At 41.1% G+C, this 23,118-nt stretch overlaps 1 protein-coding gene across 6 annotated transcripts in view; it reads right to left on the minus strand.

Moving 5' to 3' along the window:
- The window catches only part of INVS (inversin), a 145,403-nt gene that overhangs the window by 76,455 nt on the left and 45,830 nt on the right, over positions 1-23,118 (minus strand). For 4 of the 6 annotated variants that reach the window (XM_075921589.2, XM_089776475.1, XM_075921587.2 and 1 more), the window contains exons 4-5: positions 7,757-7,930; positions 1,066-1,233 (exon numbers count right to left, since the gene is read on the minus strand). In XM_075921589.2, the coding sequence (XP_075777704.2) occupies positions 1,066-1,233; positions 7,757-7,930 (342 nt within the window). Of the gene's footprint in view, positions 1-1,065; positions 1,234-7,756; positions 7,931-13,566; positions 13,650-23,118 lie in introns of all 6 variants that reach the window. The other 2 variants (XM_075921591.2, XM_075921590.2) reach the window with 2 other exon arrangements.

A 23,118-nucleotide genomic window follows, 5' to 3' on the forward strand; every position in this document is an offset into this window, starting at 1 on the left:
CATTTCAAAACGCACAGAGCCCGGGGCCTCAGCTGATGCTGGGTTATGCAGAAATGCCACATGGAGCCTGGGATCAGCTGGGGAGTCCCCAGCTGACCCTGGCTCCACATGGCATTTAAAAGCAGCAGCACCACATAGAGCCCAGGGTTAGCGGGGGACTCTGAGTCCCCCACTGACTCCGGGCTCCATGGGGGCCCTTCCACTTTGAAATGCAAAAGAGCCCCCATTAGGGGGCCTGTTCTAAGGATAAAGATTAAGATCCACTGCAGATAGCTCAATGGATGCCTGCCTAGTACAAAAACATCTTAAAGAGGAAGAAAACAGAGGCTGCTGTGATATTAAGGGGGAAATGCAGTCCTGCATTTCATACCTTTGTTTTATGTCACTGAAATTACTGGGAAGCCACAGAGTGAAAGACAGAGCAGAATTAGGTCCTAACATTTTGTATGACTTCAAGTAGTCCCTATAGTATATTCTAACAAGAACACAAGAGAGAGTCAAGAGAAGAAAAACACACACAGCAAAGGATTATTTAAGCTTTAAAAGGTGAATTGCTAGAGAGGACTATATATGATTCTGAATAAACTTTTCCAGTTCACACTGAACATTGGTTAGGTATAGCCTTAGTACCCGGACCCATAACACAAGAAACTGGATTAACACAATGGAATTAAGCGGCAGTGAACCTGGAACTAATGAAAAGAAACAAATGCACTGTGAAAGAGGTCACTGAGATAAATAATACATGTATTTAAAACTGTAGATTTTATAGCCCTGAAAACATTTATAGTCATGTAAATAATCATATCATGCTTCAGCCCATAAATTTACTATCCTTGGAAGTTAAGAAGGAATTCCTTTTCATCTTCAGTGTTGCACAATGGCCTAGGTACACTGTGAGGTATATGCTGTTTCTTATTAAACAATTATTGGACACAAAGGATTTCGCATTACAAGGACCAATGGAGTGGATCTATCAAATTTTATACTTCCACAAAACTGAAAATATATATCAAGAATACAGAAAAACAGACAGAAAGGAATGATTATAATAAATTTTCTCACCAGAATACATTTGACTGTGTGAATTGCACTGGGATCCTTGTGATTAGCTGCCCAGTGAAGTGGGATTTTGCCTTCAATATCAGGGATTCCAATATTAGAATCATGTTTTATAAGAAATTTCACATGCTCTGGGTTATTGTAGTAGGCGCTCCAGTGCAGAGCTGTTTGCTAGAATACAACATTCAAAGTTTTATAAACACATAAACTTTAAAAATTAAATTAAACGGATATAGTCTCAAAATTAATTTTGTGAAAAACTACTTAGAATTTATAAAAAGATATCTTCAAAGTAACTTTTCATAATTATCGCTAATCAGATTATATATTTTAAAGTGTAGAGATTTACACTATTTACACTGCTTTGCAACGTGAGCATTATTGTAAACCTGTAAATGAGGCTAAGATGTTGCCATGGATATTTTCAGTAAAAGTCACAGACAACAAAGAAAAATTTATGGCTCCCTCTTTTGTCCATGATAAACGGGGGAGCTGTGGAGTCCCCACTCCATCCAGAGTGGCTTCAGTTGTCAGGGGTATCCTGTTGTTCCTGGCCACTATGGGCAGCGGGGACTCTGTACTTTCAGGCCACTGCAGGCTGAAGTTACGGAGATTTCTGGAAGTAACAAATTCTGCTACTTATGAGACTTCTGTGATAAAATTGTAGCCTTGCCTGTAATAGGTCTCAGAATGATGTGTATAATATACAAGCTCAATCCTATACCCATTTATATCAAATTTTAATGGGAGTAGGTTTGAGTCTTCTATATCTAAAAAATATTCCTACTGATTATTAAACTGGATGGCTGTGAATTATTATTTACTAAGTACCTGTACTGATCATAGTTCCCTCTAAGGTGCATGGCTGCACAGCCGTGCACAATGCACTCTTTGCAGAGATGCGCTGCAGCACTCACCACTCACTTTCCTGCTGGACCTGCTGGAAGGTGAATGTCATGGTGGTGGGTTCCAGCTTGGCGGATGCCATGTGGCCCAGCTGGCGGGACCATGTAGCAGGTGGCTGCCCCGCGTACTGCAGCTGGAGCCGGGGCATGGTGAGACTGTCCCTAGTGTGGCAGCTTCACTGCGGCCCCGTTCCAGCTCTGATGGATGCCATGTGGCCTGGCTGATGGGGCCATGTGGCAGGTGGCTGCTCCAGCAGCCGGGTTAGGGCTGTGCGGTGGGCACCTGCTCTAGGGGATAGCTGCTCTGGTGGCTGGGATGAGGGCTGGAGCTGTGTGGCGGGCAGCTGCTCCAACGGCCGGCTGCTTATCTATTTATTTCTTTGTTTTCTCTTATTTTGTTTTATTGTTTTTCTAATTGTGCTAGAATTTAAAAATACAGAAAACCCTCAGAAAACAATATTAGTACACTAAATGGTGTCATGCTGTTTGTAGTGGTAGAATTTTCATGTTAAGAATTATTGTAAAAGCAATTTATTAAACAAACAGCAAGGTATAACCTAATAATTATTTTAGCAGGTAAACAGTATGAGTCAATTAAGTTTGTGACTGAACAGCAAGAGCTGTCTATACAATTCACCTGCACAGAGATTTTACTTGGAGATTTTCTATTTAAGTATATTTATCTGTAACACCTTTGGTTTATCTGGCATAGCAGTGTGTGCAGAAAGAATGGTACATCAGCATAAGAGAGGCACTGTATGCTATTCTACAGTATTCACTTCAAATGATTACTGGGAATGAAATAGGTGAGAATAAATTAGGTCAAGAATAGACTGTATCTTCAACTTAATGTTCTTGTTTCTCCAGTTGATCAGCACCAATTTTAAATGAGATGATATATACTAAACTCCACTACAGTGTATTATTCTTGCACTACTTGTTCTTCAGTCAAGATGATCAGGGGTGAAATTCACTTCTGTGCAGAGGGTCAGCACAGGATCTATTCACCGTGGAAGTTCCACTCATACCAACCTTTGCTCTAGCAGAAATACTATAATCAACTGGCATAAGGGCTGTATCTTTCCATTTAAATCTCTGCCATCTTAATTGTACATACTAAGAGGAAGAAGTAGCTTTGAACAAATCCCTTCTTTAACTCCACATTATTTCTTTGTTTCCAGCTTTACAAATACTTGTTTTTAAAAGTGGGAATGTTTTGTATTTGTACATATGAAAGAAACTTTTATTATATGTAAATTAAAGAAAGTGTTTAAAAATCTGCTTCCCAGGCAGTAAGATACAATATTCTCTGTTATTCTGACAACTGGCATTATTGTCCTGAACAAACTACCCTCACAAATAGAAATCGTGGATCCTTTTCTTTAAAAATTGGGGGGCTGACATTCTGTGCTGAACCATCAGGAGGCTTGTAGCTAGTGCAGAAGGTAGGTGTTCCCTGCTTCCTCTCAATTAATTTTCTTTCCTGCTATTTCCATGCTTAGTTCGGTGTCTTGTAAGCAATTTTAAAGCACTAGCATAATTTAGAAAAAAGTGTGCTTGTGTACATTTGTAAGATGCTGCATCTCTCTTCAGATGTTAACTCCTGCAGCAGCATGCCACAGCTCCCTGCACTACTGCAGAGGGGGGAAAGGAGTGCACTGCTCTGGATGCCACCTAGCTGTGCCAGTGGGTGTCTATGCTATTTGTGCGGCATTCTGCAGCACGGCCAAGTGGTCATGAGAAGAGGAAGGCTGGGCAAGGCACTCTCTGCACAGGCAGATACCTAGCAGCTCCAGATACAATGGCATGGAGGTGGCCCTGGAGACACAGGGCATCCTCTCACATGCTAGCCAGGAGTCACATGTCACACCACTGGGTGCCCCAGAACCATTTTGCACTTCAGTGGCACAAAGGTACCCTAAAGGCAGTGATCTCACTTCCCTACTTGGGTCTTACCCCCAGTTTAGATAGGGGATGCTCTAGCTTGCTTAGTGCCAATGAAATGGCTGTGTGAATCACCCTCCCCACTCCCCCCAGACAAACAAGCTCATGCCATATGGGCATTCTGGATGAAAACCAGAGCCATGCTGCCCTGTGCTTATTTTTGGCCTCCTATGACTTATTAAACTGTGGGCAGTGCAGACTTAGAACAGCCTTAAGGCTAATCTAATATACGACAGTAGCTGCACATGCTTCTGGCAAGATGGAAAATACAGAAGGCACAAAGGAGGCTTAGATACATCTTCCACTCTTTCAACATTCCTGCACTGATGCACTGTGGTCATGCCTTGGTATCCTAATAAAAGTTGAGAGATGCTGTAATTCAAACTTTTCTGCTGGATCTCATACTCCTAATATTGCTAGAAAATCCTCCAACTTCCTTTTGGTGTTTTGAATTCTGACAGTGATCATAGGACTGGAAGGGAGCCTAAGAGATCATCTATCCCAGCTCGGGGAGGGCCTGGGAAAAGGCTATAAACACAGAAAGCTGGCTATGTAACATTTTGCAGTGTTTTCTTTATTTGACTTCATAGTAAACAAACATGCAAGTCATGAACCTTATTAATTATCCCTTGTTTTAGTATTCTTTCTTCCTTAACATTTTCAAAAATATATAATTTGTTAGTAACTGGTGGGTGCCACGGTAATGCACATCCAAACAAGCATACATGACCTCAATATTAGTGCACAAAACAAAACTCACTCCACTCATGGATGAAAAATCTTAGAGGGAACACTGGTATTGATCAGCAGCTGTTATTACAGCAGTATGGTCATTTATGACCTAGAACTTCGGCTGTTGTCCTAGTTCTATGCGTATAAGCAAAACAATAATTAGAGAGAGCAATAATAATGTCTCTCGGAAGTGTACAGTGTATGTGTGTGTGTTACAAGCTACAGACAATTCTGAAAGTAAAATATTTGCTTATTTTTTCACACAGGTAAAGTTCTTTGAAATACTGTAATTTAGTTAAATAAAACAATCCAACAAACAAAATCACAATTTTATAACTACATACATCATTTTATAACTACGTACATCACACTCTAATTACACATAAATGCTATAATTACAGATGAGATGACATTTTCCCTCTAAACCTTTTTTCAGTTTCTAATTACCTTTAGGCTGAAGTTTTTCATGCTTGGTTTCAAACACAGAATATAATTTCTTGGGAAGTTTCATAAAAATCTATTCACTTATTTTTGTTTTGCAAATCTGGATGAAAGTTTTTTGGTGCCGGGAATTTTTTCAGATACTTTTCTGTTATTCAGAAAACAGAAAAGCGCCTTTACCTCAAAATTTAAGATTTTTTTATCCACTCAATCCTGAATGAGAAAAAAGTCGCTTTGCTTCACTTGAAGACATTTACGTTATGTCTGTTCAGCAATTAGACACCTGTTGCTGGATGTACTCACTCATTCATGCTTGTGGTACTCAGGCTGCAGGGCTGTTTCATTGCTGTGTAGAATTCCAGGGTTGGGCTGGATTCTGGTGTGTTGGACCCTGCAAAGTGTGAGGGTATCAGAGCTCGGTCTTCAGCCTGAGCCCAGACTTCTTTAGAACATTAAAACAACTTTGCAGCCTGAGCCCTAGTTAGTTGGCATGGGCCAGCCATACATGACTAGTTGCTGCATAACCAGACCGTTTGTTTCATTAGGAAGATCTGGATATTAGCCAGGGTTTACATGTGATTTCACCTCTGCCTTGAAAAACAAACAAACCATTTAAAAACAAGAATATTTGAAGATATAGGACACCCCTTAATTATACATTTCTACAAAACACATTTCCACTTCACAATGAGCTTTCTTGTCCTATAACAACCAAGGAAATATACTACACAATTTGTTTGCTGTCCCTAACAGTGTAACACAAACTTAACTGGGACTCCAGAAACATTAGTAAATATTCAATATTAATATATGTGCACAGGTTAACTGTGTAATGTTTTTTTGTTTGCTGGGTCTGAGACAACCTCAAAATTCCTCTCGTGTTTTTTTCCTTTCTCCCACACAAATAAGGATTTTATTCCTTCCTTCTTTCCATAAAAAGGGACTGTGTTTACTCCTTAAGTCGACACACATACAAAAGTATTTGCATAGCCATAGATTAGAAAGTCAGAGGGGACCAATGTAATAATTTAATCTGACTTCCAGTGTAACATATCCTGTTTGATCTAGAGCACACCTTTTAGGAAACCCTCCCACTAATCTTAATTGAAGCATTTCCAATGATGGAGAATCCACCATATAGTTTATTGTGACATTTCATGTGCTTGTTACAGGTTAGCTCACAAGTAAAGTATATTTGTAGCCTCAACTATCAGCTTTCAATTTTTGCATCCACATAAATGAAAAATGCAGATTCAGCAGTATTAGGGTGAGCACCATTAAAAAAACAACATTTTGATGATTGTGGATCCGGATTCATGTAAATTGATTTTTAAAGATTTTTCTCTTTCCTCCCCCCCTTAATGGTGTTATTACAGGGCAGAGTTATGGTTTCCACTAACTGATAAAATTTCAGTTTTGAAGAATAATGGTGGGGGGAAGGAATGACCATTAATTCCCCACAAATATTCAAATGTAGATTTTGAACAAGATTTCTGAGAGCTTTAACTATATGGAAAATTTGAAGAGCTTCTGACATAGTAAAAGTTGTCTGGTTGCCTTACCTCTGCATTTCCATACCGTAACATGTTTGCATGTCTTTTAAATTAAACTTAAAAAACAACAAATGGTCTGGTAGCACTTTATAGACTAACAAAAAATATAGATGGTATCATGAGCTATCGTGGGCACCTGACCAGTCATTGGAGTGGGCTGTGCCCACAATAACTCATGATACCATCTATATGCTTTGTTAGTCTATAAAGTGCTATCAGACCATTTGTTGTTTTTCAAAAGTTTATCCTGTATAGACTAACTTGGCTATCCCCCTGAAGCTTTTAAATTGAAGTTGAACTGAATTTCCTGGGTTTGCAATAGGGATGTTAAAATGTAGGAAACTGTGTAAATGTGTAACCACTGGGAGGTTACATGCACCCACCACAGCTGACACAGCAGCAGTATGGGGCGGTATGTGGCTCCCTGGGAGCTAGTGTGCACCAGCTCCCCCTGCAATCCCATTCCTGCGGAGCTGGCTGCTGCTTCTGCACTTCACCGGCCCCCTGCTGCCTCCCCAAGCTGCTGCTCTAATACAGAAGCAGCAGTGCAGGGTGGCAGGTGGCTCCCTGCGAGCCGGCACTAACTGGCTCCCTGCTGCAGCACTGTTTCCAGGGAGCTTGGCTGCCACTCCTGCACAGCTACCTCTGATACTGTGCAAAATGCAGGACAATGTAGCTACATTGTCCTGCATTTTGCTTCAACTACCCCAGACTAACACGGCTACATTTCTATTACTATTCTGATAATGTGCGTGTAACTATGAATGTTAACCAATATGCCCAGGCATAATGGTTAACCATTTACATGATTATATGCTCACATCCTTAGTTTACAATGCTTGGTATGGCGATAATTACAGTATCTCAGTACTGTAGTGTATTCCAAACACTTGACATGTATCCTCAACCTTAAATCCATTTTTATATAAATAGCATTTGTGAATAACTAACGTATTTTAGTACTAAATCATTATTTTACCAAGCTTATTTTGTGGAAGCAAAACAAAAGGTATCTGCCAAGGTAACAGAAATAGCATATGTTTTTCTTTCATATTTATCTGTTATGAATGGGAATTCCATTGAAACTTTACAAGAATGGTCATTAAAGCAGTATTTTACCTTGTTTCTGTCCTGGGTATCCACTTCTCCTGGTGCCATATATTTTAGCAACAAAGCTAAACACTTGGGACTTTTATGGCGGGTAGTTAAATGTAAAGGAGTCATTTCTTCTAAATCCTTTTGCATCCAGTTTGCTCTACGAGCAAGTAAAAGTTTCATAAAGCGATAATTTCCCTGTATAAGGAAAAAATATATATGTAAGGAACTAATACTAGAAAATTAGTTAAAGCACAAGATGACAATGTTTAAAGACATCACTGTACCCCCTTCTACACCTCCTCCAGGCCAAAATCTTCTGCTACACCTACACTCCCCTCCGACCCTACACTGTGACTCAGGTCACAACCCTGTCCTTCATCCAAACACCCTCTCAGACCCCACATCATTCCGTGCACCCTTCTGCACCCAACTTCCAACCTAGACCCTGCACCCCCACCACAGAAAAGTGCAGCTCTTGACCATTTACCAAAACCTTGGAATGGGCCCCCACCAAAAATTATTGCTCACCCCTGTTCCACACCGTCTTTGGTAAACCTGAGAAAAGGCTTGCACTGTAGCCTAAATATCAGGAGACGCTCTCATGCCCATCATGGTAAAAAATTCCAAATGCAAATATTGAATACATACTACCACTGGTTACCAGACATTTACTTCTAGAGACCAGAGGCAGACATGGAGAAGGGTAGCCTACCAAACAGCCACGACACCAGCCATCAAGCTAAATACAAATCAATGCCTTAAATTGTACCCAGAAATAAACAGCAATCCAAAGGTAGTTGCTAGAAAACATACATAATATGATTCTTGCCATTAATAGCTTCAAGTAGATGAGCAGCTATGTTCTGCAATAGTGATAGTTTCCAAGTGATGTTTAAAGTAGCCTGATTTAGAACATGTATTTTTAACGCCTAATCTGAGAGGCACAAAGACAATAACTGTTGCTGCCGTAACATGAACACGTGATATGAAAATATCGGGGGGCATTGTTACAGCTGAGGGTCTGTAGAGAGATGGGGAACAATAGGTTTGTTTTAACAGCACAGGCAAGGGGAAGCCAACACACATTAACTAAATGGCATACCCCTTTTTAATAAAGCTTCAGGCAGAACAATTAAAAACAAACAGCTGACACATTCCTCATCTCAGGACCCAAACATAAGGTCCGTAACACAAAGCCTCTGAATCTAATCAGGCTGGTTCTCTTAGAGCCTCAGATAAACCACCAACAGTGCTGGCTTCATGAATTCTATTTCCTGTTCCCTCACTCACCTTCCTCTTCTTGTTTATACAGCCTACTCTATGGTAGGGGCTCCTTGATTATATCCCAGACTGCTCCAGCTGTGCTCCAGCTGTGTATGGGAGCCAGACTCCAGCCTGCCTCTTAAAGAGACAGTACAATCCTTCATAGGTTCAAAAAACACCGCCAGCTGCAAACCCAATAAACAGTAAAGGGACAAACCTCACTCATAAGATTGGATAGGACCTGCCTCTCCATTGATATCACCTTAATTTGGCTTATTTTAAGCCTCAATCAGCTTGCTGTCATCCATAGAGCCCTGCGTGGTTATAAATATGTACATCTGCATCTGATCTACATCTGCTAGAATGAAACTATGTGCATCCAATCCACAATCCACTAGCTGCCTTTTGTATTCCCATTTGCACCGCACCTGCAACAGCAAGCCATCTCACAGTGTATCTGAGGAGTATGCATTACTCCTATAAAAAACTATACGGCTTAATAATTATGCACACCATTATTATTATTGTAAACAACAACCACTGTTTTATGACAGCCATCAGAACAAATATTCTTGCCCTTAACATCCCTCGGGATTGGCAGCCTTCTTCAAATGATGGTGACCTCAGGGGCCGAGGAGAGAGCCTTCACCTCTTTGTGGTGTAAATGTGTCAGTCTCCAGGCTTCTTGCTCAAATTATTGCTGTGGTCTGCAATATTGAGATGTTGAGGGAAAATACCTGCCACATGAGAATTAGTTCTTCTGGCAGGCTGCTTGGGTTTTTTAATTGATCACAGACCCCGCCCCCCAACCCCTCCCACACACACAATTAGAAATTATCTCTATCTTCATCATCCATCTTCAGTTGCTGATAAAAAGCTGAAGCTGATAATATTGTAAATAGTTTAGATAATGCAAGGGACTGGGAGTCTGTTCTCCCTATGGAAGCATGCAAGGAGTGTCCCTGGGCACCTCATCTTCCCTGGGTGGCTGTGTATGGGAGCCAGAAGCAATGACAGCAGACACTTTGCTCCCTGACTCCAGGTAAGTTTCCCACTGCAGGAAAGGGGGGGTTAGGGAGGTGTTTGGGGGTGAGGGGCACAGGAGGGGACTAAAGTCCTCTTCAGGCAGCTGCCTAGCTAGTGCTTAATTTTTGCCTCAGCTTGCCAGGCTGAGTTCCAACACCTCTCTCCTTGACAGGTCAATCACCCTCCACCTCCCAGGACGACTGCGTGGGGGAAACCACAAATAACGGCAACAGGCACTTTGCTCCTGTGTGATGTCAGGTCAGTTTTGCCACTGCAAGAGGGGTGTGTATGCAGGAGTGAGGGACGCAGGAGTGGGGTGCCGAGCAGACTAGAGGGTCACAATGAGCATGGAGAATGAGGGGGTGGGGGTGGTGGTGAGTGGTGTGCTGAGCTGACGGTGGAGGGCCACAATGAGCATGGAGAATGAGGGGGTGAGGGTGGTGGTGAGTGGTGTGCTGAGCTGACGGTGGAGGGCCACAATGAGCATGGAGCACGAGGGGCAGGAGGGAAGGTGTTCTCTGGCTGCCTGCCAGTGCTTAATTTGTGCTGGGGCTTGCAGGAGCCCCAACAAATCTTTCAATACAAATTGAGCACTGCACAACTATTTACAGAGCCCTGCAAATCTGCAGATGTCTACTTTATATCCATGGATATCCGCATGTGCGGATGTCCCCATCTCATTTTTCCAGATACAGATGCGAATACAAATTCTGTATCCACACAAGGCTTAGCTTTCTACTTCACATGCTCTGAATTGTGGGACTTGATCTTAGATTTCTTACTCAGGACAGCTGATGTTCTTCGACATACTGCTATGTTAAAAAAACCCAAACCATAAAATCATCAGGGTTCTGGAAGTCTCTGAGTCTCATTAATTTTGTGAACAGAGACCGAAAAGACTCTTGGAAGACACAATACATGTAGGGATGGAATGCTCAAACCGAGAAAACAGACTGAAAAGGGGAAAATTATGTTTCCGTTGTTTCCACCATGCCAACAGTTGCACATCTTCATTCTTTGTCAGTTTCAGGCTGTTATACTTTGACACTTGATCATTGTTACTTACACGCTCACCAACCAAAACCTAACTATTTTTTCCTGCCATGAGACAAGCTTTTTGGTCTCTTGATAAAGTTTATATCTCCCTTCTTCAGTGAAAACTTCTGTCTCCTTCATTTGAGAGTACAGGCAGTCCCCGGGTTACGTACAAGATAGGGACTGTAGGTTTGTTCTTAAGTTGAATCTGTATGTAAGTCGGAACTGGCGTCCAGATTCAGACACTGCTGAAACTGACCGCCAGTTTTGACTTACATACAGAATCAACTTAAGAACCCCAGGCGTCCCCAAATCAGCTGCTGCTGAAACTGATCAGCAGCTGATTCCAGGAAGCCCGGGGCAGAGCAACTCTGCCTGGGGCTTCCTGTAGTCAGCGCTGGTCAGTTTCAGCAGAAGCTGACTTGGGGACACCTGGGGCACAGCAGCTGGGGTGCTGCTGGGTTGCTCCAGTAGCGCCGCTCCTCGGTGCTACTGGACCAACCCAGCAGCACCCCATCTGCTCTGCCCCAGGCATCCTGATTCAGCCGCTGCTGAAACTGACCAGCAGCGGCTGAATCAGGACCTGGGGCAGAGCAGCTGGGGTGCTGCCGGGTTGGTCCAGTAGTGCCCAGAGCGGGCGCTGCAGGACCAATCGGCAGCGCCCCAGCTGCTCTGCCCCAGAGTCCAAAACAAAAGCCTGGTCTGCTGGGGGGGGGGGAAGCACACTAGCTGCGCCCCCCCCCAGCAGACCAGGGACACGGGGAGCAGAGCCGCAGCGGCAGTGGGGTGCCGCGCCTCTGAGGCTTTGCTCTGGCAAAGCCTCAGAGGCGAGGGACCCCGCCGCGGCTGCGGCTTCAGTCCCGGTGCCTGTGGTCTGCTGGGGACCGTCCCCAGCAGACCACAGGCACCCAGACTGAAGCGGCAGCAGCGGCGGTTCCCCGCGTCTCTGAGGCTTTGCTCTGGCAAAGCCTCAGAAGCGCGGGAACCCGCCCGGTGCCCCTGGTCTGCTGGAGACGGTCTCCAGCAGACCAGGGGCACCGGAGCAGCTTACGAACGGGGCTTTCTCGCCCCGACCTCCGGGGCGAGAAAGCCCCGTTCGTAAGTGCGGATCCGACATAAGTCGGATCCGCGTAAGTCGGGGACTGCCTGTACGGTATAAGAAAACCACCACTCTATGCATAGATTAGATTTTAAACTTTTCCAAGGCTTTGGATTTGAGTTGATTTAGCAAATCAGTGGCAGAAGCATGAAGGTGCTTTTTTCAGCCTTTCGTACCACAGGAGTGTGGGCTATAATGACTGCTCTAGTGTCATGCTTATTTGAAAGGCTGCAGAAATTCTATTAAGATGCTTACAGTCTTGTGATGAATGCTATCAATGAGTTGAGTATACTTATTCAAAATTTCATATGTTCTGTCCCATTACTTCTTGATTTTCTTAAACATAACTAGTTTGCTGTTCCATCATGTTTCAACATCTCCTTTCAGAGACTTTTGCAGTCTGCTTTGCATTCCAGATCTGCTGATCCAGATTTTGGAATGCATTAATCAGTTCAGTTACTGCTTCCTCCTTCTAGTTTCCCGGTTAGGTAATATGCTCAAGTATAGTGTTTATAATGTGTGCTAAATAGCCTGTTTTCTCATTGAAGCTGAGGGAAAGCAATCACATTTGCTCCCTGGTCAGTAATGAAAACCATTTGGCCGGTAACACTGGGTATATCAAATCATCTGAGTGCCCAAAAAACAACTGATTTAATGTTTGCAGTTTCTGGTTTCTGCTGTCAAATTGAGTCACACAAAGCACCTACTCCACCATTCTCAATTGTTGTGGTTCTATGTAATGAGCAGCTACTTCCAAAAAGGCAACCTTTCGGTAGTCATCTGTCAAATCAAGGGTAAACCTCCACCTTTTGTTCCAAGAATGTTTTTCAGCTCTGTGGAGATTTGTTTTCTTTTTTCTTCTACAACAAGTGCAGCATGCCGGGCTAATGTTGCATTAGCACATGTGCATCCATTTCACCATGTCTGGCACCTATATTAATCAAACACAGAGAATATGCAAGGAATCCCTCACTGCTAACTACCTCAAAAGGTCTTATGTTTATTGCTATGAACTTCGATAATTCATGCATCACAACTGTCTTTATGTCTTATGTGACAGAGACACATTTCTTGGTGAATTTCTTCAACAAACTGGACTCGGACTCTGGTCTTCATTGTTTAAGTAAGTTTGAAGTACTGGTTTTATGACTATTATATGTGTAAACTTTCTGATTTTGACATTTGTAAGATATCCAGCAACATTCTCTCTTTTTTCATCAATAAGAAATCTGAATGTATTCCAAATTAGAGATTTACCATTCTCATTTCCCTTCAAATATGTATGTACCAGCACTTAATTTCTTTACAATTTCAACAGCAGATCTGCTAGGTAACTAGCAGAGACGAAAACAATGTCTCTAGATAAGTAAACAGTAAGTGTAATTAAAAACAGCAACAAACTAATTACCTGTGAAGATGTTAATTCTTTGGCTACAGCCTAGTTACAATGCTGCACTTTGCAAAGGCTGGGAATGGATAGATCCAAAGGACCTGAAACAGTTAAGAAGTGACTTACTAGAGCCATGGTTACCAAACTTTTTAATACTGAGGCTTCTCTTGCAGATATTTTAAGACTTGATGGAGCTCCTAACAACCAAATACCTTTAAAAAAGCTGACTTTGCCTTAGACTCAAGATGAGCACCAAAGTATGGATGTTTTTTTCAATTTTATTCAACTGTATACATTTCTGTTCAATTGTATAATCCATGTTTCTAAAACTATAGTTTGAAAATATGGAGTCTTAGTGTGCTCCGGCAGAGTCTAAGAAAGGACAGGTCTGTTTCGAACTGCATAGCTGCACAACATTTGGTTGAATCTTTGGTAGCATTAGAAATAAATAATTTTCCAAAATTCAAACAATTTCTACATTGTTTTCATAGAAATTGTTGCTGAAATCCCAGATTATCAAAAGGAAATAGAAGCAAAAAAAAAGCAGCACTTTCATAGCTTCATCATTTAGCTCTCCAAAACTCCTCTACCAGAAATTCAGAATTTCTGGTTTGTGAGATTCAAAAGCTTGGTCTTTTAATGTATGATCACTTGAAAAGTCAAAGAGATTTCTTTGAGCTGAGATACGTAAGATTGGAATGTGTCAACTGTTAGCAAGAATGGGTTTCAAATTCAACAGGTATCAGAAGATTTACACTCAACTCCAAGAAAATATTCACCAAAATGGGAATAAAATCCAGATAAACGAGGTAATATTTAGTCTTTAAAAGTGTTTGGACCACTTTCATTTTTTTTCCTGTCAGAGATCGGATCACTCCCTTTTCAGTATGGCATCTCCGCAGACAAAATTTCTTCATTAATCCACAATTTTTTCCTTTGAATCTGGTATATTTGTATTCCTACCTTGATGTGTTAGACTTAGTGCAGACAATTTCCCAAATATGTCCTGCAGATAAGATAATATAGTAAAAAAGTCCACATTACACATGTAATGTGAATAATCTTGTTTTTCCAAGGAGGAAAACTCCAATTAAGTCACAAAATTCAAAGAGGTTTTGTAACATCCACATGACAAACCACCTGAATTCACAGTGAAATAAATTGAGTGTGATCAGAGCCCATTCCTTTGTCCAATATATGAGAACAACTTGCGTTTACTGCTTAACAATTCTAATCATGTTGAGATCTTCATTTACTTCAGGTCATGCAATATGTTCAAACTGCTGCTGGTGCCACTTTCTTTACTTGAGCTGTCACCCCACTGTTTTTTCCAAATATGTGTTCTGCCCCATCAGTGGTTCATAGCCCCACATATATGATCTAGATAAGACCTTCATCCACTATGAATATATCAAAGGATCTTAAGTACTTCATCACCACTGGTTTGATTTGGGATTTCTTTGCAAAATAAAAGTTCTTCAGCTATTGCATCTGATTTGACAAATCTCACATAACACAGAATGTGAGTCAAGCTGTCTATGTCAATGGATTCTTCAAGATGCAGAGAACAATATTGAGTCTTCCTAACTTGCTCTATCAATAACTTGTGGATGTTTTCTGCAAGGTCATCAATACATCGATGGATGATATTTGAGATAGAACTGGTTTTCAGTGCCATGGTTGCTTGTTTCCCCAATCATAGTTGTACTATTAGATATTTCTGCCAGAAGTAGTGAGGTCTTTCCAATGGTGTGTGCTTATTTGCATTTTGCAAGGCCACAATATAAAATGACTCTTGTTTATGAATTCTGGGTGATCAGTTTCCAAATCTCTCTTACTTTTCAGTTTAACTTTATTGAAACCATCTTCAGCCAAATGTGTGTTACATGTATACTTAACAGTTGACAAAAACTGTTCTACTATAAAGATAAGACACACCTGTCTCCCTTAGCCCTGCTTCCAGTTTCTGGAAATACTCCTTGTAGTGCTGCCAGCACTGGGAACTTCTCTTTGCCCTCTCTTCTAAAAGAAGGCTTTCAGCAGAGAGACTTCCTACTTAATGTTTCCCCCAGCAAGAAGTCTGTCTGCTGAAGGCCACCTGCAGGAGCAGAAGGCACAGAAAGGCTTTCAGCTCCATCAGCAGCTGCTATAGCAAAAAGCATAGACCCAATAGATAAAACGCAAGTGATTTTTCAACCTAGGTTAGTAAGTTTTTCTTTAGGAAAAGACAAAGTCTTACCCACTAAATGTTTTCCCCACAAATACTGATGGTTCTCCCATGACCATGGTTCACAGTTTGGGACGCAATGCTCTGGACAGTGTGCATTCAGTGTTCAGGCAGAGGAAGTAGTTTTGAGGGTCTGTTTCCAAGGAACACGCAGAGAGAGACAGGCCCAACAGCACCAACATCTCTGGCAGTTTAGCCTTCCTAAGCTTGGTGAGTCTCAGGAAAACAGACAAATATAGAGTGTTTTATTGTTTCTCCTATGCTTTGCTGTGTCCCTTTGTTAAACAATACTTTATTTTGAAAAGGGTATCTGGCCCCTATATTAACGACAGCTCCCGGTTTCCAAAAGAAAGACTTGCAAGTGCCAAGCCCATTCAGACTTGCTGAGCAATTATGGTTGGTACACAGGCTGATGTAGCTTTAGACCTGGGCTAAGAACAGGAGAAACTAGAAATATGGCAGTGTAAACAGTTAACCGATGAGCCTGGGCTCATTGGTTAATATCATGATTACACACAGCCACACACACCCCCGCTCTGGTCCATGCTGCTGCCTCTAATACAGAGGCAGCAGCGGGGGGTCGGGGGAGGGGCATGGAGGTGGTTCCACTTGAAAGCCAGCTCTCCATGCACACTGGTTCCCGTGGAGCTGCCTCCCCCCATGTGTAAATGTGTACCCACTGAAAATTTCAGCAGGTACATGTTTATCAAAAGAGATATATTTTAACATCGCTAGGGGAAATGTAGTATTTATCCCGAGGATAGGGGTCAGCAAGAGATCTAAGGCTTGAGGGGGTGAACTTGGAGACCAGGGAGGGGCCAAAGGCACAGCTAGTCTTACAACTGTGAAAGAAAAGAGCTAGGAAACCAGAGGATTCTAGATGACACAATAGTTTATTAATATATTTATTGTGATGTTAAAAAATGTATGCATAATTAAAAATAAATATTATTTGTTACTAAATAGCCTAACCACAATCTTTTTTACTGCTCTTTTACAAAAACAGAAAGACTTTTAAGAGTTTAATAACTCCTTTTGCTTTGGAGGAATATAATGAAATTCATTATTTTACTTTTTCGTTAATAGAACATTCTGAAATATGCTAGATTTCAGTTAAAACAAGGCCTTTTTTAAAAAAAATAATCACGGCATGGGTATAATCTTTATCATTTCAGTCAAATGTAAATTTCAATATTATTCATTTCTTCTCCTACTTTTAAATTTTATAATTTTAATTCTGTGAAGTATCTTGGGATTTGTGGTAGTAAAAAAATCCACATTGATCACATTTCCCCAAAAGGGTTCTCTCGTCCAAGGCTCCTGTTGTCCACAGTATTCTTGAGAAGACTGAAAAAATTTCAAGGCAAACTAAATCACTGGAGTGATATTTAATCTTAAAGATTTACATACTAATTTTTTAACCATAGCACTTCAAAACATAATAAATATGCATATTGGGTTACAACTGAGATTCAACAATTGCTTATGATACTGTAAATTGTGCATATTTATTGTACAAACCTGTAGATTAATCAATACAAATTTTTTTATCAGTGTAGTGAAAATGAGATGAGGCAATATTAAATGATTTGCGTGAATGGGCTCTCTGATCGTAGATAATTGATATATTCTTTTTTGTTAATTTCACATTACAATAGCAACTGTTCCAAGAGGTTAGTATAGAGTAGCCTATGCTAAAAGAGTTGTTTTAAAACAGCTATTAATTATCAGGTTCACTATTAGGTTTTTTCTAGGAGAATCTGAATTCTTTTATTCTTACCGCTCCACTGCTCTGCAAGGCACACATTCATACTAGGGATGTAAAAGGTTGGGTAACCAGTTCTGGTTAACTGGTAGTGGCTAGAGCTGCGGTAGCAGCACCTAGGCGCCCCGCTCCCAGGGAGGACCCGCTGTGAGCTCTGCAGTATAAAGCATGAGCCTGCAGGGCATGTAACTGTGTAACTGCTAAGATTTTTAGTGGTTACATGGTTACCTTTTTAAATGACTTTTAAAATCTTCAATTATATGTCCAGCCTTTACGTATTACCATGTAATCTGAAAGACCATCTTCATATGCTGAGATCAGTATTCAGTAAAAACTGCTTTATCCAGCAATTTCATTCACTAGAAAATTCTAGAGACTGGCATTTTTTTATCTCAGAAAGTCTGGTTGGCATGGGGCCAGCAGGCTCCCTACCTTGTTCTGTGTGGCTCTCTGGACATAGGAATATGTCCCTGATGCTCCCAGGTGGAGCTTTGCTTCACTATGAGTACTGGCTGCATAGTTCCCATTGGCCGGGAACTGCAGCAAGTGGAAGCTGTGGGGGCTGGCCTGTGAGTGGAGGCAATATGCAGAGGCCCCTAGTCATGCCTTCGCAAAGTCCCTGCTTACAATGAGCCGCACAAGGTGAGGGTCATCCATACCCAGCAGTCTGAAACCTCTCTCATGCCACACTTCCCAATCCTGAGCCCCCTCTTACACGCCAAACTCCTCATCCCTGGCCCCTCTCCCTCCCGCATTTATTCCAGCTAAATATGAGTTAGCCAGAAAACGTGATTAAACAGCACCCGTCATTCCAGATAAAAACTTTTACTGCAGCTAATCCTGCTCTGCTTTTGAACTCTGGAATTGTATTACTTACAATGTTTAGATGTTTACATCCAAAAAGCAAGATAAATTTCTTAGGAAGGAAATAGATTGTACATCTCTTTTAACTGAGATTTTTCTTTTGCATTTTTTCTGACTGTATCCTCTTTGTAGAAGAAGCATGCTGCCAATTCATCAGTCATAACTAAGAATGACAGAGAGCAAATGGGAGATTTTGCTCCCCACCAGTCTCTTATCAGTTTCAGCTGCTGTTTAGGAAGCAAGATAAATGTTTCAAAAATAGAAGTCACCACCAGTATCCTCTCTCCTTCTTTTGTACATTTTGATACATCATTACATTTAAAATATTTTGGAACAGTAATTACAAAAGCACCTAAGCTGATGTTAAAACTTGAATTCTGAAGTTTATATTAACAGCTAATTGATAGATAGCGGAGGACAGTTCTTCAGAATAAAGCAGATACAAAAATATTATCAAAACTAAAAACAAGAATGCTTTAGAGCAGAAGATTAATTAATTCTGTTGTTCGCAAGCATTAGATTCAAGTCTATTTCTAGGGGTAAACTGTCTGCTGAGTAACATTTTCAATACAACTTACTCAAAGGGGTAGTGGATCCCTAGAGTGAATGCTGAACAAACTCTATGGAGCTTGTTCAAATTAGAGCCATGGTTTGAAACCCAAGAGTATGCAGAAAGCACTGAAAGAATCACCCTTACATTTTTTTTCCTGGTGGGGGGAGAGACTAAATCTTAGGAAAGCCTGAAGCAAGTGACCCTAAATTTGAATCACTAACATCCCATCAAACCCCCATGAGGCAGCAATTTTCAAAGAGTCATGCTTGACAAATCAAATGGATTTTAGAGTACTTACAGGAGTCATCTTTGAAACTGGAAGCATTTCCCAAACTTAACTATTGTGGCAGTTGATACTCTCTGATAATACCATACGACTAATAGCTTTAATATAAACAATGGCTTTCTTAACCAGGCTAAGTCAGTTCATTGCAACATCTAGGTAAATTTTTTTAATGCTTACAAAAATCAGATTGAAATCAGAATTTCATTCCAAAGTCTGAACTGGCTGATGCATATTATGTACAGCAGTGCTTATTTCCATGTACAATTTATTTCATTTTGATCTGAAAACCTTGTAAAGTATAAAAATGACCTGTGTATCACAGCATTAACATAAAACCTTACTATTTAAACTGTCTTTTCAATAGTTAAAATTAACCCTGTTACAAAGATTCCTTGTTCCTGTTCAGTAATATCTAAAAAAAGTACTAAAAAGGTACACCAAACAAGCAATTTTAGTAAACTTAATGCTAGAAGTGAATATTCATGTATGAGACTGCAAAGAAAGTACTAAAGTAAAAAGAAATTCCAGTGTCTCCATTACATACTGCAAAAATGTCAACAGACTGCACAGACACATCCATTTTTTCTGGGAAGTTCCCTTAAATGTTTGTAAGATATAACTGATACACTGGGGGATAATCAGAAACTGCAGATTAAAAGCCTTATCTTAGCTCTCAGTGCTATAGGCACTGTTAATTCATGCAGCCGTGTTCTATGCTATGTTCTAAATGTCCTGAAATACTAACTCCCGAAAAACTGTTATTTCCCTTTTCTCTGTTTCCCCAAGGGTGTGTCTAAACTACATGGCTCTGTCGACGGAGCCATGTAGATTAGGCTGATCGGCAGAAGGAAATGAAGCCGCGATTTAAATAATTGCGGCTTCATTTAAATTTAAATGGCTGCCGCGCTCTTCCGATCAGCTGATGATCACCTATTTGTCAGCAGATCGGGGCAGTCTGGACGTGCCGCTATCAACAACGAAGACTTTGTCGACCGGCGCAGGTAAACCTCATTTCACGAGGCATATCTGCACCGGTCGACAAAGGCTTCCTTGTCGACAGCGGCGCGTCCAGACTGCCCCGATCTGCCGACCAACAGCTGATCATCAGCTGGTCGGCAGAACGCGGCAGCCATTTAAATTTCAATGAAGCCGTGGTTATTTAAATCCATCGACGGAGCCATGTAGTTTAGACACACCCCAAGTGTCTAGGAGTTCATGAGAGTTAAATCTGATTTGCATCTGTGCACACAGAAAAATTGTTATATAAAGTTTAAGGATACTGTTAATAAAAAGTGAAATAAATTTATTTTCTGACGGAATAATAATAAAATAATAATAATAATAATAATAATGAATGTCTTTACACTATTAAAATAATTAAGCTAATTAGTGGAAGTATTAAAGAAAATCTTCAAAATTGCATTTGGCGTTGCACTACAGCAATAGTCCACGGAGGTTCAGCACAGCAATAAAACTCCAAGTCCTGTATTTTCATTCCTCATTGATAAAGGTGATGTCATGCTCCTCATCTGCTGTCTGGCTAATTTAAATATCTGATATATTGCTAATCCACTCAACTCAACCGTGGCTGCAGCATCACTAATCTTGACATTGTATCTAAATCTTACAAAGTACCCTTTTAGCAACTCCACTAGAAGCATTTTTATACTAAGTTAAAACTCTCAGTCCAAAGAGAGAGGCTCAAATAGCTGAATAGCCGTTTTATTTGCCAGTTTCCAAATTTAAGATGCTCATCCATCTGGCAAGGCATCTTAGGCAATATATCAGCCAAGAACAACTCTCTATGACTTGAGACTAATTCTGGCCATCAAACATGGCTTGACTGAAAGCAAAGCAGCATCTTTAGCTGCTCTGTAGCTGAACTCGTATAATATTTCTCTCCAATGCCTCTTACAACTTTGGCTTCGATATCCTGGTTTCCATAGGAATAGACAGCAATCAAGTGGCATATGGTCAAAGGATACAAGAGAGGAAAACTGACCAAAACTGTAAAGGAAAAAAGTGCCCTATGTGTCTTCAGCACTGGAGTCTATTTATTCACAACCACAATTACTGTATGGTTTTCTGCATAGTGGTATAAACAGCTCAAAAGTCTGTTGTCTAAATATATCAAGAAAAACTGTTTCCTTCTAAAACACTGCAAGGACAAGAATGCAATTAGCATTCCAGTTTCTAGTTGATCTCTTCTACTGATATTCATTTCTTTTCCTACACTGTTATTTAAAGCCACTAAGACAGAAGTTCCCAAAATATCTTATCTCTCTCAAGAATAGAAAAGAACGGTGAAAGAGAACCCATTCATATTCTTAGAATCTTCCCTCTGCTTTATGCAGAATGAAGACTAAGTTATTCCAAATAATATTTTGGTGATCAGAGATTTATCACACAGCACTTAATCAATGAAAAAAACAACCACCCTAAAATCAGAAAGTAAAATGGTCCTTGAATTATTTTATCTTAAATATTCCAAGTATGACAGGATTAAAATTAGAAAACTATTTCCCTGAAATAGAAGAGTCTTTATTTTAAAAGTACAGTGTAAGTATTTCTTTGCATTCACAGCTTTTTTTACACATCTACTAGCCATAGCATTTTAGTGGATGTTTGTAAATATGTGATGTTTACTTCTGAATTTTACCAGATAACTATTGTGCTATATATAATTGCTTTCATTATAGCATGAGAAGGAAGGACGGAAAGAATTGCTTCAAAGAATTCAATACCCAAGTGAAAATGTGAAACAGGTTAAGATCCCTTATGTTTCTATTAAATCACACTTCAATATTCCCTGAGGGCGGGGTGGAGGGTAGAGAGGGAAACATTAAAGTTATCTGATGAATTCAGACATTGTTCTTCAAATAAAATCATTTAAGGACACATTTTTAATTTGTTCATCAGCTCTGCAGACTTGTTTTTAATAAAACAAGGCAAAGACCAGCCTGTCTTTATATAATCATACTAGGGGGGCTCTGTTCCCTGCTTGCTACGCTCACCAACCTCCCTCTCTCCTGGGGTAGGCAGCTCGGTCTCTGCCCCTGGCCACCCGGGGAGGGCCAGGTTGAGGCTGCAGGATGGCAGCTCCGGCCTGCGCCTTCTTCCTGGCTGGAGCCGCACCAGCTCCAGCTCTCCACTTCCTCTACCTGACTGTCAGGCTGAGGCCACGTCAGCCCTGGCTTTCTCCACCCTCCAGCTGCTGGGGAGGGTCAGCCCCAGCTCTCTTCCCCTGGCTGCTGGGGAGAGCTGGGCAGAAGCAGCTCCAGCTCTCCCCCGACCACCAAAGAAGGTCAGGCTGAGGCCACGCCAGTCCCAGGTCTTCCCCTGGCCTCCAGTGAGGGCCGGGCCGCAGCAACCCTAGCTCCGGCTCTCCCCTCAACTATCGGGGAGGGCTGAGCTACAGAAGTTTTTCCTAATGTCCAATCTAAACCTCCCCTTGCTGCAATTTAATCTCACTGCTGCTTCTTCTATTATAAGAGATTAATGAGAATATTTTTCTCCTTCTCCCTTCTAACACCCTTTCAGGTACTTGAAAGCTATTATGTCCTTGCTGTCTTCTCTTTTCCAAACTAAACAAACCCATTTTTTCAGTCTTTCCTCGTCATAGGTCCTTTTTTTCTAGACCTTTAATTGATTTTGTTGCTCTTCTTTGGACCTTCTCCAATTTCTCCACATCTTTCCTGAAATGTGGTGCCCAGAACTGGACACAATACTCCAATCAAGGCCTAACCAGCACAGAGTAGAGCAGAAGACTGACTTCTCCTATCCTGCTTACAACACTCCTGGTAATGCATCTGTCAGGCCTGTTCCCCACTATGGAATCCCGAGTGCAGAAAGTAGGGGCCCACAAAAGACCTTAA

This window comes from Pelodiscus sinensis, chromosome 2 (genome assembly GCF_052426305.1).
Source record: "Pelodiscus sinensis isolate ZL-2025 chromosome 2, ASM5242630v1, whole genome shotgun sequence".
Classification (NCBI taxonomy): Eukaryota; Metazoa; Chordata; order Testudines; family Trionychidae; genus Pelodiscus; species Pelodiscus sinensis.